The sequence below is a fragment of the Pleurodeles waltl genome, chromosome 12 (assembly GCF_031143425.1).
Source record: "Pleurodeles waltl isolate 20211129_DDA chromosome 12, aPleWal1.hap1.20221129, whole genome shotgun sequence".
NCBI lineage: Eukaryota > Metazoa > Chordata > Amphibia > Caudata > Salamandridae > Pleurodeles > Pleurodeles waltl.
The window spans coordinates 33,616,664-33,635,272 of NC_090451.1; the positions used below are offsets into that span (position 1 = coordinate 33,616,664).

The 18,609-nt window shown below is 49.1% G+C and overlaps 2 protein-coding genes across 3 annotated transcripts in view; one reads left to right on the forward strand and one right to left on the reverse strand.

The window, feature by feature from the left end:
* The window catches only part of B3GNT3 (UDP-GlcNAc:betaGal beta-1,3-N-acetylglucosaminyltransferase 3), a 140,395-nt gene extending 140,109 nt beyond the window's left edge, over positions 1-286 (forward strand). The window contains exon 3 of the transcript XR_011199818.1: positions 155-286. The gene's annotated coding sequence lies outside the window, so the exon portion shown is untranslated. The remainder of the gene's footprint in view (positions 1-154) is intronic.
* Positions 287-10,104: 9,818 nt separating this feature from the next.
* The window catches only part of JAK3 (Janus kinase 3), a 202,644-nt gene continuing 194,139 nt past the window's right edge, over positions 10,105-18,609 (reverse strand). The window contains exons 23-24 of one of the 2 annotated variants that reach the window (XM_069216952.1): positions 18,055-18,165; positions 10,105-13,893 (exon numbers count right to left, since the gene is read on the reverse strand). In XM_069216952.1, the coding sequence (XP_069073053.1) occupies positions 13,783-13,893; positions 18,055-18,165 (222 nt within the window). In that variant the 3' untranslated portion in view covers positions 10,105-13,782. The remainder of the gene's footprint in view (positions 13,894-18,054; positions 18,166-18,609) is intronic. The other variant, XM_069216953.1, reaches the window with a different exon arrangement.

Genomic DNA, 18,609 nt, shown 5'->3' on the forward strand with positions numbered 1-18,609 from the left:
ACATAAGACCCATTGCATTTCAAATGCTTGTTTTATTTCTTAACATTAAATGAACTGCCTCATCTGAAAGTAAAGAAAATAAAACAAATGCAATATGTTCATATTTTGTGGCAGAAGGAAGTACTGATGCCTTAATGCGTGTCTTGCGTTTCAGGGGCGCTCCTGGATTGGCTGAACAGTGACCAGTTCTTCCTGCTTCCGCACCATCTCAACTCCCTCCCAGATGGCGAGCGGGAGGGCCAAGACCCCGCGGGGGTCGCTGCACCTCTTGGAGGCTCCAACCAAGACAATCTTCTGGGACCCCAGGAAGGCGCAATGCACGACGAGGAGAATGGCCAACATATGGCCGCGCAAACCCGTTCCAAGCGGAACGCGGGCCCGGCGGGCTCCTGCTGCAGGCGCGGCTGCACCAAAAGCGAGCTGGTGCGCTTCTGCTAGAGGCCACTGAGGAACCAACCCAACCCAACCACACCTACTCCAAGCCCACACAAGAACCAGTGCAGAGCTGCCATCTCCCCCAGCCACAAGACTGACACTGGGACTTTGTGCAATGCGCTGATGTGAAAGACAACCCTACCAAGGTGTGAAAGAGACTCTTGGGGGGTTACAAGACATGAGGGGGCTGCACCCATGCAGGGACCATGGTTCAACACCGAAAACATGATCAGCAGAAGCAAAATGGATAACAGAGGGTCCTTCTTGAGGCCACGTGCTGTAGCTTAAGCTGCAGGAGTGGAGCTCGTGTCCTGGCCCAATCAGAGGAGCAGAGGGGCGGGACCATGACTCTGAAGGGCCCACATTGAAGTGCTTGGAGGCCACCCCTTCAGTGTTTGCCACATGTATCCTGTGGTGGGGCTGATCAGAGCAAGCATCGGGGACTTTACTACAACCCCCAAGGGAGGGCGTGGCCTGGGAGGGCTGCACCTTCGAGGGCCATGGCCTCATCTCCCACCAGGCACCCCCAGCCCCCAAATATACACTCTGAGTAAAGGGCAAGGAACCTGAGGCCGAAGAGGACACCAAGTGATCTCACCAGTCCCTCTGTGGCAGGCTGGAGAGTGGCCATCCTGCGAGCCTCAAGAGCTTCGAGGTTGGGGCAGGGTCAGTCTACAGTGACCTCATATCCGGGCCAGGAACAGTTCCTAACATTGCTCAGGAAGCCCGAGAAAGCATCTTTATTTAAGCTTGATTTATTTTTAATATAATACCGGTGTCCTGTGCCGCCTAAATGTGTTTATTGTTTGTACGAAAACTATGACCTCTTGGGAGGGCACATCTGAGGGTGGGGCTCGGACTAGAGAGAACTCAATAAATCCAACATTTAAAAGCACGCGGCAGGAGTGATGGTGAATGTACAGACGATAAGGTGCGCCCTTGCACTGCTGCTCATCACATTCCCTCGCACGTCATTGGCCCCCGCACACAGACACCCGTTTACAGACCCGGATGTGCACACTGCAGACCGGTGGTTCGAAAACTGAGGCAATTTGCGATGAGGCCAATGCACAAAGAGGCCACATTGCAAACTGCCCATTTGCAGAGGGTCACAAAATGGCCGACCTAATGAATATTAATTTGTAGGTCGGCATATGGGACCTCCAGTGATTGGCTGCAAATTCAGGGATGGTGGCCTGCCGGAGACGATAAGTCTACATGCCTACATTTAAATCCCAAAACATTAAGCATTTTTTTAAAGGCAGTTTTCTTCCTTCAGGGGACAGGTCCTGCTTTTAAGTACAAGCTTTGGCAACTGTAGTAGGTCTGGACTGCCTTCTAAGTGCCGACTAAAATGTTTTTTAAAAGCCTACTGCACTCAACAAAACAAACTAAGAAAATACACATTTGCTTTCTCTATAGAGTGCATCTATGAGACAAATAATTGAAAATGTAATGATACGGTCTGCTTTTGAGATGGAAAGTAGTCCTCATGCATGGAAGTGCAGGCTGTGGAATGATACACCAGTCAGCCAATGGGGTGTGGAGAAACACTCCTCTGGGTGCAGCCAAAGCCCACTCAATGTATATCTGAAAGAATTGCTAACAGGTCTGCAGACCGCTATGCTGTCATGCCAGACTTAAAAACTGCTTCCCAGGACCACTGGCTGCTTGTTCCGAGGGTGCCTAACACCATTCACAAAGGGGAAGCAGTTCACGGGGACGGCACCACCCTCTCCTCGGTGCCCGCGTCTAATCAACAGCTTGCAGCCACAAACCACTGATATACTGCATTGAGGATTGGATGGCTTCATATCCCGGTCACTATGATACGTAGTAAGTCACTGAAGGCTCGGGCCTGAATTAGATCTCGGCGGAGGGGAATACTCAGTCACAAGCTTCACGGATATGCCGTCCGCTGTACTACGATCCCATTATATCCTATGCACATTGTAATACGGCAGGCAGGATGTCTGTTACGTTTGTGATGGAGTAGCCTGTCCGCCAAGGTCTAAATCAGGCCCTTAGTTTGAAAGGTCTTGCGCAACAAGCCTTTGATGCAGGGCATCTTTGTGTTGTGGGGTCACAAAACCTGTGGTTGTGCGAGTTGATGCTTTGTGACTTCTAAGAGCACTTTATATTTAAGTCCATTCTCATCTATACTTTTCCAGGACAACCTGACAGAAGGGCGGTTAGTGAGAGGGCTTCCACATGGGATATGTATGGGGCGGGCGTTCGCAGCAGGGTCTCACCCCTCACATACACAGGATTTGAGTCCCACTCCTCTCATGCTCTACAGTTGGGTCTCACTCTTCACATCACACCTTGGTACACTACAGTGCAGTCTCACTTCCCTCGGTGCTACATGCACACACCGCAGTGGCCCTGCACTCAGCTCACTCATTACTGCCTCTCATACTCTGGGGTGTGGTCTCACCCCTCACAGCACTGTCTCACACCCTGTACTGGGGGGGATCTCATAACATACAGCTCTCTCACGCACTGTGGTGCAGTGTTATGCCTCAGTCAGCCGCCATGCCCACGGGGGATAGGTCTCACTCTTCACAGCACTGGTCTCAGTCACAGTGCTAAGGTCTCACCCCTCACAGCGCTGTCTCACACCCTGTACTGGTGGGATCTCATAACATACAGCTCTCTCACGCACTGTGGTGCAGTGTTATGCCTCAGTCAGCCGCCATGCCCACGGGGGATAGGTCTCACTCTTCACAGCACTGGTCTCAGTGCTAAGGTCTCACCCCTCACAGCACTGTCTCACACCCTGTACTGAGGGAATCTCATAACGTACAGCTCTCTCGCGCACTGTGGTGCAGTGTTACGCCTCAGACAGCCGCCATGCCCACAGGGGATGGGTCTCACTCTTCACAGCACTGGTCTCAGTCACAGTGCTAAGGTCTCACCCCTCACAGCACTGTCTCACACCCTGTACTGAGGGAATCTCATAACGTACAGCTCTCTCGCGCACTGTGGTGCAGTGTTATGCCTCAGACAGCCGCCATGCCCACATGGGATGGGTCTCACTCTTCACAGCACTGGTCTCAGTCACAGTGCTAAGGTCTCACTCCTCAAAGCACTGGTCTCACACCTTGCAGTGGAATCTCACTCCTCCTAGAACTGCCACATAACCTGGTGTAAGGTCTCACTCCTCACTTCAAAGTCTTGCACACTGTAGTGGGGGTCTCACTCCTCTGATCACTCCATGCACTCCAGTAGGATCTCAAACCCTCTAGCGAGGCCACTTGTCGCATCACGACTCGCATGCACTGCGGCGGGTGTCACACATCACTGCACCCACACTAGAGTAAGGTCTCACTCCTCAAAGCACGGTTTCACCCCTCACGTCTTCCTCCCCAGGCTCTAGGATGGTGCTGCCCTGCTGCTTGCGACGATGGCAGAGGGTGGTTTAGAGGTTGCTGGGCTCTCCTCACAGATGGTCTCGCTCCACATTATAATAAGCTATTAGTTACTTAGATGCAGTGATTTCTAGACCTGCAGCCTCGCGCCAGTACTGTCTGGATTTAGTCTGATTTGCATGTCACAGGTTTGAATGTAACCTTGCTTAATGTGCAATAAAACCTAGGAATTGGTGTAGTTTTCTAGTGAGTGGTGTTTTCTTCTTCAATTAAAGCATAAGTGTCTCGCTCCTGCCCCTTCATAGCTGGTACCTGTGCGTGGATCATCAACATTTCTATATCACATCACATCACCGCCACTCACACACACACTGATGAGCTGGACCTCACAGGGGTCTTACTCACTCCAACATCACCGGCTTGTAAAACTTCACTAGTGTCCGCTGAAACATCACTGGCATGCTAGACTTCACCAGCGTCTCACTCATACATTACTTATATCTGAAACTTCACTGGTTCCTCACTCACTCCCACACCACTGGTGTGTGAACCTTCATCGGTGGTTCATATTGTGCTAGACTTCACCGGTGTCTCACTAACACATGACCAGGGTGTGAAACTTTAATAGTGCCTCATTAATGAATCACTAGTGAGTAAACCTTTACTGGTACTTTACTCATTCACATCACAAGTGTGATAGGCTTCATTGATGCCTCACTAACACATCACCAGTGTGTGAAACTTTAATAGTGCCTCATTAACACATCACAAGTGGGTAAAACTTTACTGGTGTCTTGTTCATTCAAACCACAATTGGGCTAGGCTTAACTGATGCCTCGCTAACACATCACTAGGGTGGGAAACTTCACAAGCGTCTCACTCACACACATAGCCAGCATGCTAGACTTCACTGGTGTCTCACTAACACGTGACCAGTGTGTGAAACTTTACTGGTGCCTCACTCAGTCACATCACAAGTGTGCTAGGCTTCATTGATGCCTCACTAACACATCCCTAGGGTGGGAAACTTCACAACTGTCTCTCACACACATAGCTATTGTGCTAGACTTCACCAGTGTCTCACTAACAAATCCCCAGTGTGGGAAAGTTCAATAGTGCCTCATTAACGCATCACTAGTGAGTAAACCTTTACTGGTGCCTCACTGATTCACGTCAAAAGTGTGCTAGGCTTCATTTATGTCTCACTAAGACATCACTAGGGTGGGAAACTTCACAAGGGTCTCACACACACACACATAGCTAGCGTGCTAGACTTTACCGGTGTCCCACTAACACATCACCAGTGTGTGAAACTTCAATAGTGCCTCATTAACACATCACAAGTGGGTAAAACTTTACTGGTGTCTTGTTCATTCAAACCACAAGTGTGCTAGGCTTGATTGATTCCTCGCTAACACATCACTAGGGTGGGAAACTTCACAAGTGTCTCACTCACACACATAGCTAGTGTGGTGCGCTTCACCCGTGTCTCACTAACACATCACCAGTGTGTAAAACTTCAATGGTGCCTCACTAACACATCACTAGTGTTTAAAACGTACTGGTGCCTGACTCATTCACATCACAAGTGTGCTAGGCTTCATTGATGCCTCACTAACACATCACTAGAGTGGGAAACTTCACAAGGGTCTCACTCACACACATAGCTAGCGTGCTAGACTTCACCGGTGTCCCACTAACACATCACCAGTGTGTGAAACTTCAATAGTGCCTCATTAACACATCACAAGTGGGTAAAACTTTACTGGTGTCTTGTTCATTCAAACCATAAGTGTGCTAGGCTTAATTGATTCCTCGCTAACACATCACTAGGGTGGGTAACTTCACAAGTGTCTCACTCACACACATAGCTAGTGTGGTGCGCTTCACCCGTGTCTCACTAACACATCACCAGTGTGTAAAACTTCAATGGTGCCTCACTAACACATCACTAGTGTTTAAAACGTACTGGTGCCTGACTCATTCACATCACAAGTGTGCTAGGCTTCATTGATGCCTCACTAACACATCACTAGGGTGGGAAACTTAATAAGCGCCTCACTCACCATATCACTAGTGTGCCAGGCTTCACAGGAGCTTCACTCACACATCACTGGTGTGCCAGGCTTCAGTGATGCCTCACTCACACACATCACTGGTGTGCCAGGCTCCACAGGGGCCTCACTCACACACATCACTGGTGTGCCAGGCTCCACAGGGGCCTCACTCACACACATCACTGGTGTGCCAGGCTGCACAGGGGCCTCACTCACATACTACAGGCCTGCTAGGTGTCACTAGTCTTATTAACCTTTTCCCACGCCACTGGCCTGCTTCTTGGCAAACTTCCTCGTGGTGTACGGACTGTGACCTTTCACCCGGAAGGAAGGCATGTTTGAAAGGAGCTTGAGAAAGCTCGTGGGGTGCATGTCTGTACTTGTGACAAAAGGCTTCTAACAATACCAGAAGTAAACACTCACCAGGAAGGGGCCTGGCCCCTCATACCGTTCAGCTAGTGTGAGGTATGAAGCAAACGTTCTATGACTGACTGCAACAAGGGAGTTCAGAAAGGAGCTTGACCCCTCCCCCCCCCCCGGTCCCCGTGGCTGAGAGGCCTCTGGTGACTTACTCTTCACTCTGCCCCTTACACTGCTGGGCGTGGCCCTCACCCAGGAGAGGCGTGGTCTTCCCTCTTTATTCAGCGTTTGTTTCCTCTCTTTAGCCTGTCCTGGCCCTACACCTGGCTCCTGACAATCACTTATGTTTTGAGTCCTTTATTTGAAAAAGTTCAATATTTGTGTTTTTATGTGGCTTCTTTTTTGAAGCACTTCTAATGCCGTTTGGCCATATTCGTGCTATGGAAAAGTGCCTGAACAAAATATACACAAAAACAAATAAATGGACAACAGTAAAGGGCCTGGGGCTGATTGTGCACTGTTTGTTACTGAAACCAAAGACAAAAGTGTGCACTCTCTCTTCTCCCTGAGCAAACAAGTGTGTGTGTGTGTGTCTGTGTATGGATCCAGAAGTGTGTGTGTGTGTGTCTGTGTATGGATCCAGAAGTGTGTGTGTGTGTGTCTGTGTATGGATCCAGAAGTGTGTGTGTGTGTGTGTGTGTGTGCATATGTGTTGGTTCTTCGTTTCCTTGTGTCCAGGTAAATGTGTGTGTGTGTGTGTGTATCTGTGTATGGATCCAGAAGTGTGTGTGTGTGTGTGTATCTGTGTACGGATCCAGAAGTGTGTGTGTGTGTGTGTGTGTGTGTATCTGTGTATGGATCCAGAAGTGTGTGTGTGTCTGTGTATGGATCCAGAAGTGTGTGTGTGTGTGTGTGTGTGTATGGATCCAGAAGTGTGTGTGTGTGTGTGTTTGTGTATGGATCCAGAAGTGTGTGTGTGTGTGTGGATATGTGTTGGTTCTTCGTTTCCTTGTGTCCAGGTAAATGTGTGTGTGTGTATCTGTGTATGGATCCAGAAGTGTGTGTGTGTGTGTATGGATCCAGAAGTGTGTGTGTGTGTATCTGTGTATGGATCCAGAAGTGTGTGTGTGTGTGTATCTGTGTATGGATCCAGAAGTGTGTGTGTGTGTGTATCTGTGTATGGATCCAGAAGTGTGTGTGTGTGTGTATCTGTGTATGGATCCAGAAGTGTGTGTGTGTGTGTATCTGTGTATGGATCCAGAAGTGTGTGTGTGTGTGTGTATCTGTGTATGGATCCAGAAGTGTGTGTGTGTGTGTGTGTGCATATGTGTTGGTTCTTCGTTTCCTTGTGTCCAGGTAAATGTGTGTGTGTGTATCTGTGTATGGATCCAGAAGTGTGTGTGTGTGTGTGTGCATATGTGTTGGTTCTTCGTTTCCTTGTGTCCAGGTAAATGTGTGTGTGTGTATCTGTGTATGGATCCAGAAGTGTGTGTGTGTGTGTGTGCATATGTGTTGGTTCTTCGTTTCCTTGTGTCCAGGTAAATGTGTTTGTGTGTGTATCTGTGTATGGATCCAGAAGTGTGTGTGTGTGTGTGTGTGTGTGTGCATATGTGTTGGTTCTTCGTTTCCTTGTGTCCAGGTAAATGTGTGTGTGTGTATCTGTGTATGGATCCAGAAGTGTGTGTGTGTGTGTGTGCGCATATGTGTTGGTTCTTCGTTTCCTTGTGTCCAGGTAAATGTGTGTGTGTGTATCTGTGTATGGATCCAGAAGTGTGTGTGTGTGTGTGTGTGCATATGTGTTGGTTCTTCGTTTCCTTGTGTCCAGGTAAATGTGTTTGTGTGTGTATCTGTGTATGGATCCAGAAGTGTGTGTGTGTGTGTGTGCATATGTGTTGGTTCTTCGTTTCCTTGTGTCCAGGTAAATGTGTGTGTGTGTATCTGTGTATGGATCCAGAAGTGTGTGTGTGTGTGTGTGTGGGCGTGCATATGTGTTGGTTCTTCGTTTCCTTGTGTCCAGGTAAATGTGTGTGTGTGTGTATCTGTGTATGGATCCAGAAGTGTGTGTGTGTGTGTGTGCATATGTGTTGGTTCTTCGTTTCCTTGTGTCCAGGTAAATGTGTGTGTGTGTGTGTATCTGTGTATGGATCCAGAAGTGTGTGTGTGTGTGTGCATATGTGTTGGTTCTTCGTTTCCTTGTGTCCAGGTAAATGTGTGTGTGTGTATCTGTGTATGGATCCAGAAGTGTGTGTGTGTGTGTATATGTGTTGGTTCTTCGTTTCCTTGTGTCCAGGTAAATGTGTTTGTGTGTGTATCTGTGTATGGATCCAGAAGTGTGTGTGTGTGTGTGTGCATATGTGTTGGTTCTTCGTTTCCTTGTGTCCAGGTAAATGTGTGTGTGTGTGTATCTGTGTATGGATCCAGAAGTGTGTGTGTGTGTGTGTGTGTGCATATGTGTTGGTACTTCGTTTCCTTGTGTCCAGGTAAATGTGTGTGTGTGTATCTGTGTATGGATCCAGAAGTGTGTGTGTGTGTGCATAGGTGTTGGTACTTCCTTTCCTTGTGTCCAGGTAAATATGTGCCGGTGTGTGTGTGTTTGTATAAGGGCGCAATCAGCAGTTTTTCATGTCTTTGTGACAAAGGAAAGAGAAAAGTTAAGGTCTAAAGGTTGTCCCATGCTTCCTCTCTGAAATGTGTCTGTGTGGGTGACAACCTGCAACTTCCTCTGTGAAATGTGTGAGGGCAGCCTGCAGCAGCGTTTGTGTCACTTGCTTGGGGACTTGCGTGCGTGCATCTGTGTGTGGGTGACAACCTGCAGCTTCCCCTGTGGAATGTGTGAGGGCAGCCCGCAGAAGTGTTTGCATCTCTTGCCTGGGGACTTGCGTGCGTCTGTGTGTGGGTGACAACATGTAACTTCCCCTGTGAAATGTGTGTGGAAGGCTGTAGCGGCTCTTGTGTTACCTACCTGGAGATGTCTCTGTGTGTTGCTCACAAAAGTGTGTGAGCAAGGCTACAGTGTGTAACTTTCCCTGTGCTTTCTCTCAGGAATGTGCCTGTGAGGGCTGCTTTTCTGTTATGTTATGTGTATTTGTAACGCACACTATCACCCGCGAGGGTATCTTGGCGCTGGGCAGGTGTGTGTGCCTAGCCCGGCCTAGGGTAGGCTGGTTAATTGAAAAGGCAGGTTTAGCTTTTTGCAGAATTCAAGAAGAAAGGAGGAGTCTCTGGGGTGCAAAGGCTAGCCCTTCCACGCTTTAGGAACGCCGGCGCCGGTCCTCCTGATCTGGTTCTGTGTATGCGTGGGATGTGGGCGGGGAGGAGTCCTGTGGACCGGCGGTGTCTGGGTGGTTGGTGGAAGGAGATGCGACTGTTCAGGTAGGTGGGGCCCGAGTTGTGTGCAGCCTTATACAGCCTTGTGTCACCTGCCTGTAGAGGTGTCTGTGCAGGTGTGTGTGTGCGCACGCATGTCCATGGTAATAAGGTAACACGCATGCAGCTTCTTTACGTCCATCTCCCGTCACCTGTTAGATATGTGTACCTCTAAGGGGATTGTTGTTGGTGGTTGCCAGGAATGTGAAACATGAATGTGAAAACCTCAGGCATGAAGATCTTGATTTGGGTGAATGATAGAGCAGCTAAAGGTGGCCTCAGCAGGGGAGCTTGCATCAGGCCTCTGGTCCATATTTGTTTCAGTTCTCAGTCCAAGCTTTGCTTTCTGGGTGATCTGCGGCACATGTGACAGGTGAGATGTTTCTCTAATGTAGCAGTTCTTAACCTTTTCTGTGGACCCCACTGAATCGCTCCTGGAAGCTGGAAACCCCCACCTAAAACAATTTCTATGACTTGAACTTCAAACAGTACACAAAAATACAGAAACAAGTATACACCAAACAAATTGAGACAATTTATTTAGTTCACAAACAAAAACAAAAAATGCAAAAAGCAATATTTTAATGGGAAGGTTGGAGCTTTTTAAAATGTATTTTTATTTCCAAAAGAAGAAGTGATATGCTGTGCTCTAGCAAATGGCTGTCTTTACTGCTGTAATGTGTGCTCCCTTCGAGTCACCGCGTAGCTGCGCGTCGACCGAGTCCACCAATTGCGCCCCTAGATTCCGCTAGCTGTGCTGTGCTGCTCCCACAAATACCAACTCACTTTTTTGTCTCCAGTGTTACATCCCATCACAATTGGAGTGTTTTAAGGTTTCATTTTGCTTTTTCTGTACACATAGTTCACTAGTCTGATAATTTTGTGAGCATTTTGAGCAGGCGCTGTGCACCCCAAGGGTCCACAGACACAAGGTTAAGAACCCCTGGTGTAAAGGCCTTGCCGTGACGGTAGCAGACTTCTTGATAGGGCTTTGGTTCTTCATATTGGGCGTCAGCTGATGTTCGCCCAACAGCTGGCTACTTGTCTCTCGGTGGAGTTCTGCTGTTCTCGTGAAGCAAGGATCACCTGCTGCCTTCCTTAGGGAAGTGCGACTCTTACACCAGTTGGTTCCTTGTCCCTCTCTCCGACCATTCCCTTTAGGGCTCCCCACCCACTCCTCACGTTAGAATCCGGTAAACTGAAAAGCCTTTCAGTGGGTAGCGCCTAGAGGACTTGCACCCCCCTAACAGGAGCTGATGGAGACCCCTGACCCCAGCCAGTTGTAGCCTCTCCTTACTCCATGTTGTAGGCAGAGGGGATCTGGTGTGGTCTCAAGGAGCCTCTCAGATGAGGTTTCCCCGTGAGTATCTTCACCAGAAAACCAGTGTACCAGCCACTTAATCCTACCCCATGTAAGGCTTTGGGTGGCATTCTCTGGGCCTTAGTCATTGCCAGGACAAAGATGGCTTCCAGTGGTGGCACTCTCTGGGCCTTAGTCATTGCCAGGGCAAAGATGGCTTCCAGTGGTGGCACTCTCTGGGCCTTACAGTCATTGCCAGGACAAAGATGGCTTCATGTGGTGGCACTCTCTGGGCTTCACAGTCATTGCCAGGACAAAGATGGCTCCCAGGGGTGGCACTCTCTGAGCTTCACAGTCATTGCCAGGACAAAGATGGCTTCATGTGGTGGCACTCTCTGGGCCTTACAGCCATTGCCAGGACAAAGATGGCTTCATGTGGTGGCACTCTCTGGGCCTTACAGTCATTGCCAGGACAAAGATGGCTCCCAGTGGTGGCACTCTCTGGGCCTTACTCTCGGACAAAGATGGCTCCCAGTGGTGGCACTCTCTGGGGCTTACAGTCATTGCCAGGACAAAGATGGCTTCCAGTGGTGAGCGGGGAGTGCTGTCAAGCTAAAAAAAAAAAGAAGCAGAAGTGGCCTGGAGTGAGAAGGGAAGTGGTGCTGAGGTGGGGAGGCGAGAGAAAGGAGCTGGTACAAGCTGGCATGATGAGGGAGGGTTGGTAGAGACAGATAGATGGGAGAAGAGGCTGTGGTGAGGGCTCCCCGGGTGTGTCGGGGATCTCCCTGCCACTGCCCCTTTTACTATTCTACAAAGTGTGTAGGGGGACACTGCAGCGGCTCCTGTTTCTCCTGGAGACTGTATGTGAGGGGGCAGTCTCCAACTGCCCCGGGGTCTCAGTCTGCAGCAACACACGTCCCCTGCCTGTGACTGCACCGGTGACTCCCACCTGCGCTGAACGCCCGCAGACAGTCTGCAGCTGCACTGGTGTGCTTGACTCAGATGTCTGTAAGGGGACAGTCTGCAGTTCCATCTATGTCTCCTGCCTCTTCATGCAAGGAGATGGTCTACAGATTCACCTGTGTCTCCTAACGGCATTTATTCTAGGGACCCTTTGTCTCCTGGATGAGGTTCATGTTAAGGGTCAAGTGTGCAACTGACCTGTGTCTCCCGCTGGAAGTGAATGTGAAGATAGTCTGCAGCTGCATCTGCGTCTCTCGCTTCAGGTGAATGTGAAGATAGTCTGCGGCTGCACCTGTGTCTCCTCGAGGTGAATGTGAAGATAGTCTGCGGCTGCACTTGTGTCTCCCGCTGGAGGTGAATGTGAAGATAGTCTGCGGCTGCACCTGTGTCTCCTCGAGGTGAATGTGAAGATAGTCTGCGGCTGCACTTGTGTCTCCCGCTGGAGGTGAATGTGAAGATAGTCTGCGGCTGCACTTGTGTCTCCCGCTGGAGGTGAATGTGAAGATAGTCTGCAGGTGCACCTGTGTCTCCCGCTTGAGGTGAATGTGAAGATAGTCTGCGGCTGCACCTGTGTCTCCCGTTTGAGGTGAATGTGAAGATAGTCTGCGGCTGCACCTGTGTCTCCCGCTTGAGGTGAATGTGAAGATAGTCTGCGGCTGCACCTGTGTCTCCCGCTGGAGGTGAATGTGAAGATAGTCTGCGGCTGCACCTGTGTCTCCCGCTGGAGGTGAATGTGAAGATAGTCTGCAGCTACACCTGTGTCTCCCGCTTGAGGTGAATGTGAAGATAGTCTGCGGCTGCACTTGTGTCTCCCGCTGGAGGTGAATGTGAAGATAGTCTGCAGGTGCACCTGTGTCTCCCGCTTGAGGTGAATGTGAAGATAGTCTGCGGCTGCACCTGTGTCTCCCGTTTGAGGTGAATGTGAAGATAGTCTGCGGCTGCACCTATGTCTCCCGCTGGAGGTGAATGTGAAGATAGTCTGCAGCTGCACCTGTGTCTCCCGCTGGAGGTGAATGTGAAGATAGTCTGCAGCTGCACCTGTGTCTCCCGCTGGAGGTGAATGTGAAGATAGTCTGCAGCTGCACCTGTGTCTCCTGCTTGAGGTGAATGTGAAGATAGTCTGCAGCTGCGTCTCCTGTGGAGGTGAATGTGAAGATAGTCTGCAGCTGCACCTGTGTCTCCTGCTTGAGGTGAATGTGAAGATAGTCTGCAGCTGCACCTGTGTCTCCTGCTTGAGGTGAATGTGAAGATAGTCTGCAGCTGCGTCTCCTGTGGAGGTGAATGTGAAGATAGTCTGCAGCTGCACCTGCGTCTCCTTCTTGAGGTGAATGTGAAGATAGTCTGCAGCTGCACCTGTGTCTCCTGCTTGAGGTGAATGTGAAGATAGTCTGCAGCTGCACCTGCGTCTCCTTCTTGAGGTGAATTTGAAGATAGTCTGCAGCTGCACCTGCGTCTCCTGCTTGAGGTGAATGTGAAGATAGTCTGCAGCTGCACCTGTGTCTCCTGCTTGAGGTGAATGTGAAGATAGTCTGCAGCTGCACCTGCGTCTCCTGCTTGAGGTGAATGTGAACATAGTCTGCAGCTGCACCTGCGTCTCCTGCTTGAGGTGAATGTGAAGATAGTCTGCAGCTGCACCTGCGTCTCCTGCTTGAGGTGAATGTGAAGATAGTCTGCAGCTGCACCTGCGTCTCCCGTTTGAGGTGAATGTGAAGATAGTCTGCAGGTGCCCCTGCGTCTCCTCTTTGAGGTGAATGTGAAGATAGTCTGCACCTGTGTCTCCTCCTTGAGGTGAATGTGAGGCAGCTGCACTGCTCAGCAGCTTCAGTACTGTGCGCAATGTAAAGCAGCTTCTGGGTCTTATCTCTTGCTCTTACATCCCTGGACTGACCACACATTAAGGTCAGAAGACATCCAGCCCCGGCATGCGGCTCTAGCCACCCACGTTTCTGTGCTTCAAGGTGTCCACACTAAACCCAAGGTCACTGAAGGTCGGCCTCTCCTTGGGTCTGGAGTCCCAGCAGCTCTGCATCAGGCTGTAAACCTAAAGGGTGAAACCAAAGCAAGAGGAGTTTCATGCATCACCTTCTAGGCTCTCAACATGCATCATATTTAAGAACTTATTTTCAGAAACTGATAAACACCCTATAACATAACAGGGTCGAGCGGATGCTAATGCGTGTCTATCACATGCAAGATGCTGTTGTATCTAGAAAAGGGCTTTGAGCCCACCTGCATCTTAACATTTGTTGGATTGCCTGGCACTCTTCTTTACAGCCTCGCTGTTGGTCACGGCTGCCATGATATCATTTCTGTTCCTCTCCATGGAGCAGGGACCAAGCACTGATTAATTCAACTGTCCGTGTGCTGCTCCCAGCCTAATTGAGGTACTATTTGTTGTTTTTAGCTTCTAGTGCACTACAAACAGGAGGCTTGTGACTGGCAAAAACGTGCCCAGTTGGACAAACAAAATTGCAAAGTTGTATGCTCTATAGTTAACCTTTTATTTTATTTTGACAAGTCTACTTTTCTCACTTGATTTGTTTTTGCTCGTGGGCGCTGTTCTCAAAATATTACTATTATCTTGTTCTAAATATTGCAAAGCAACATTGTTTCTCTTAAGTGTCATTTTTGAAATTATGCTTTAACACATAATTGTGCAATACGCCCCAATCTACCCCACTCAAATCTAATCTGCCCCACTCCAATCTGAACCAATCGCCCCAAACCACTTCAATTCACCACACTCCAATCCCACCCCTCTCCAACCTGCCTTACTCCAATCCAAAACAATCTGCCCCACTCCATTTGAAAAAAATCTACCCCACTCCAGTACAACGATGCGAAAGAATCTGCCCCCCACTCTGATCCACCCCACTGGGATCTGCCCCACTCCGAAATACGTGCTCCAACCCAGAAAAAAATCTGCCCCACTACAAATAATCTGCCATACTTCAAACCAAAACAATCTGCCCCATTCCAGTCTGCCGTACTACAATCCAAAACATCTGCCATACTTCAATCCAAAACAGTCTTTCCCACTCAAATCCAAAACAATCTGCCCCAGTCTAATCCAACACCATCTGCCCCACTCCAATCCAAAACAATCTGCTCCATTATAATCCAACACAATCTGCCCCACTCTAATCCGCAATAATCTACCCCTCTCAAATCTTCCCCACTACAATCGAGAACAATCTGCCCGCTCCAAACAAATACCATCTACCACATTCCAATCTGCCCCGCTGCTAACCAAAACAATCTGCCCCACTACAATCCAAAACAACTGCTCCACTCCAATCCAAAACAATCCACCCCACTTCAAAAAATCAGTCCAACTCCAATAAAAAAGAATCTGCTCCGCTCCAATCTGCCCCACTACAAACTAAAAGAATCTGCCCCACATCAATTCATAACAAGCTGCACCACTCCAATTCAATTTGCCCCAATCCATAATTATCTACCCCTATCCAGTCTGCCCCACTCTAATTGAAAACCATCTGTCCTACTCCAAACAAAAACAATATACCCCACTCCAATCTGCCCCACTGCTAACAAAAACAATCTGCCCCACTCCAATCCAAAACAATCTGTCCCAATTCAATCAAACAAATCTTCTCCGCTCCAACCTGCCCCACTGCAAACCAAAAGATCCTGCCCACTCCAGTCACCCCACCATTCCATAACAACCTGCACAATTCAATCTACCCCACCCCATTCCACATTACTAAACCCAATCCAACCCACCAGACCCCAATACAATCCACCCCACTCCAATCCACCCTACTCCACTCCCTGCCCAATCCAATTCACCTTAACCTTTCCCACTGCGGTCCAATACAGTCCACTGTAATCCACAACACTCCTGTCCAATCCACCCCACTCCAAAATACCTTAATCCAACACACCCCAACCCACACCAATCAAATCCACCTCACACCAATCCAAACCATCCCACCCCAATCCAATCCACCCCACTCCAAACCACCTTAATCCAACACACCCCAAACCAATCAAATGCACCTGACACCAATCCAAACCACCCCAATCCAATCCACCCCACTCCTGTCCAATCCACACTGCTCCAAACCACCTTAATCCAACACGCCCTAACCCACACCAATCAAATCCAACTCACACCCAACAAAACCACCCCACTCACCTCAATCCAATCCACCCCACTCAATCCAATCCAAACCATCCCACCCAATCCAGTCCAACTCACTCAATCCAATCCAGCCCACTCCATTCCACTCTACTTCAGTCCACTTCACTCCAAACCACCGCACTCCAGTTCATTCCACCCACTCCACTCCACCCCATCTCAGTCCAATTCACCCCACTCCAATACACCCCATCTCAGTCCAATTCACCCACTCCAATCCACTCCACCTCAGTGCAATTGACACCACACCAATCCATCCCACACCACCCAAATCTACCCCACTCCAATCCGCCCACTTCAATCCAAACCACTAACCGCAATCCACTCCAATTCACCACACTCCAATCCTCCCAACTAACCCAACTTCAATCTGCCTCACTCCAATCCAAAACTACCTGCCCCGCTTCAGTCCGCCCCACCCCAATCCAATAGAATCTGCAGAGTCCAGAACAGTGCTCCACTCAATACAGCAATCCAAAACATCTGCCCCACTCCAATCCAAAACAATCTGCCCCACTCCAATCCAAAACAATCTGCCCCACTCCAATCCAAAACAATCTGCCCCACTCCAATCCAAAACAATGTACCCCACTCAAATCAGCCCCACTGCAATCCAGTCCACCTCACCCTGATCCACCCCATCTGACCTGCCAAGCTCCAATCCAGAACAATCTGCCCCACTCCAGTCAGCCCCACTACAATCCAAAACAATCTACCCCACTCCAATGCAAAACAATCTGCCCCACTCCAACATGCCCCACTCCAATTAAAAACAATCTGCCCCACTCCAATCTGCCACACTACAATCCAAAACAATCTACCCCACTCCAATGCAAAACAATCTGCCCCACTCCAACATGCCCCACTCCAATTAAAAACAATCTGCCCCACTCCAATCCAAAACAATCTGCCCTATTTCAATACAAAACAATGTGCCCCACCCCAATCCAAAACAATCGGCCCCATTCTCCTCCAAAACAATCTGCCCCACACAAATCCATAATACTCTCCCCATTCCAGTCTGATCCAAAACAGTGTGCCGCACTCCATTCCATAATAATATACCCCATTCCAGCCTGCTCCAATCCAAAACAACCCAACCACTCCAATAAAAAAAAGTCGCACTCCAATAAAAATAATTTGCCCCACTCCAAACCAAAACATCTGAGCCACACCAGTCCATAACAATTTTCCCCACTCCAATTCACCAAAATCCACCCCACTAGAGTTCAGCCCACCCAACTACAGTCCACCCTACCCACTTCAATCAACCCATCCGACGCCAGTCCACCACATTCCAAGCCAACCCACCCCACTCCAAGCCAACCCACCCCACTCCAAGCCATCCCACCCCAATCCAAGCCATCCCACCCCAATCCAAGCCATCCCACCCCAATCCAAGCCATCCCACCCCAATCCAAGCCATCCCACCCCAATCCAATCCACCCCACTTGAATCCACCCACCTCACTCCATACCATCCCACTTCAATCCAATCAACCTTAATCCACTCCAGTCAAATCCAGTTCACCTAAATCCACCCACTTCAAACCATCTCACACCACCTTAATCCACCCATTAGGTATGGCAGACAGCTGCACTGTCATGCCAGAACAAAAAAGCAACCAACTCAATCTGTGGGCGAAATTACTTGCATATAAGAGGATGCTGAAGAATTCTTATGCACAGCAAGTACATTTTGACTATAATTTTTCTGCAAAGCTTAGATTTGCTAGATGTCGCCCTCACCATATAAACTATGCAACCTTTGTGAACTTTGCAAACATTGCAACGTACTGAAAAAAACACCCATTTTGCAGAGGATAAGCTTTGCAACTCTACACACCCATACTTAACAGGTGCTTATTAGTTTCTGAACTGGTTTTCTAACAAAAAAAGCACTTTACAGTCTGGGATATGTAGTTACTGTTACGCAGGGTGCCCGAGCCTCCATCCTTCAGCACTCAGGCTGGTGCTGGCTGACACCCAGGCTGACTGTGAAGGTGCCATAAATAGAAAGCTCGGCAGAGTATGGGGGTACCTCAGATGGGCAGTCTGGGGGTGCAGGAAGCCTTCTGCCATCCCTCAGTAATTCCAACAAGTTGCTGACCAGCTGCAGTTGCTTCTCAGGGCCCATCATGTGCAGGAACACCTGGGGATGGAAACGAGGAGGGAAATGTGTCACCCTCCATGCAGCACATTCTATCCCCCCCCCCTTCAGAAGAAAAACAGGGCCCATAGTGCTTTCTGGGAGTTGTGGTCTTGGAATCAATTTATTCAATAGGAGCGAAGTACTAGATTACAGGGATTTATAAAAGGGAGGTTTGGGGAAATTGTTCTTCATGATACATCCGCAGCTCGCCCTCCTTGAAGAATGATGGCCAATTGGAAACCCTGGAGTCGTGTTAAGAGTACACAAAGGGCAGTTTCACTCTCGGCGTGTGTTGGACTTTATGGCATTGCTCAACACACACAAGATTTTTTAAGGGTGTGTGAAATCTAAGTGAATTGTTTTTTTGCGCAATTACGGGAAATTGCAGAAACATTATGTGAAATTATGAGTAATAACTTTAAATGCAAATCCATCATTTCATCC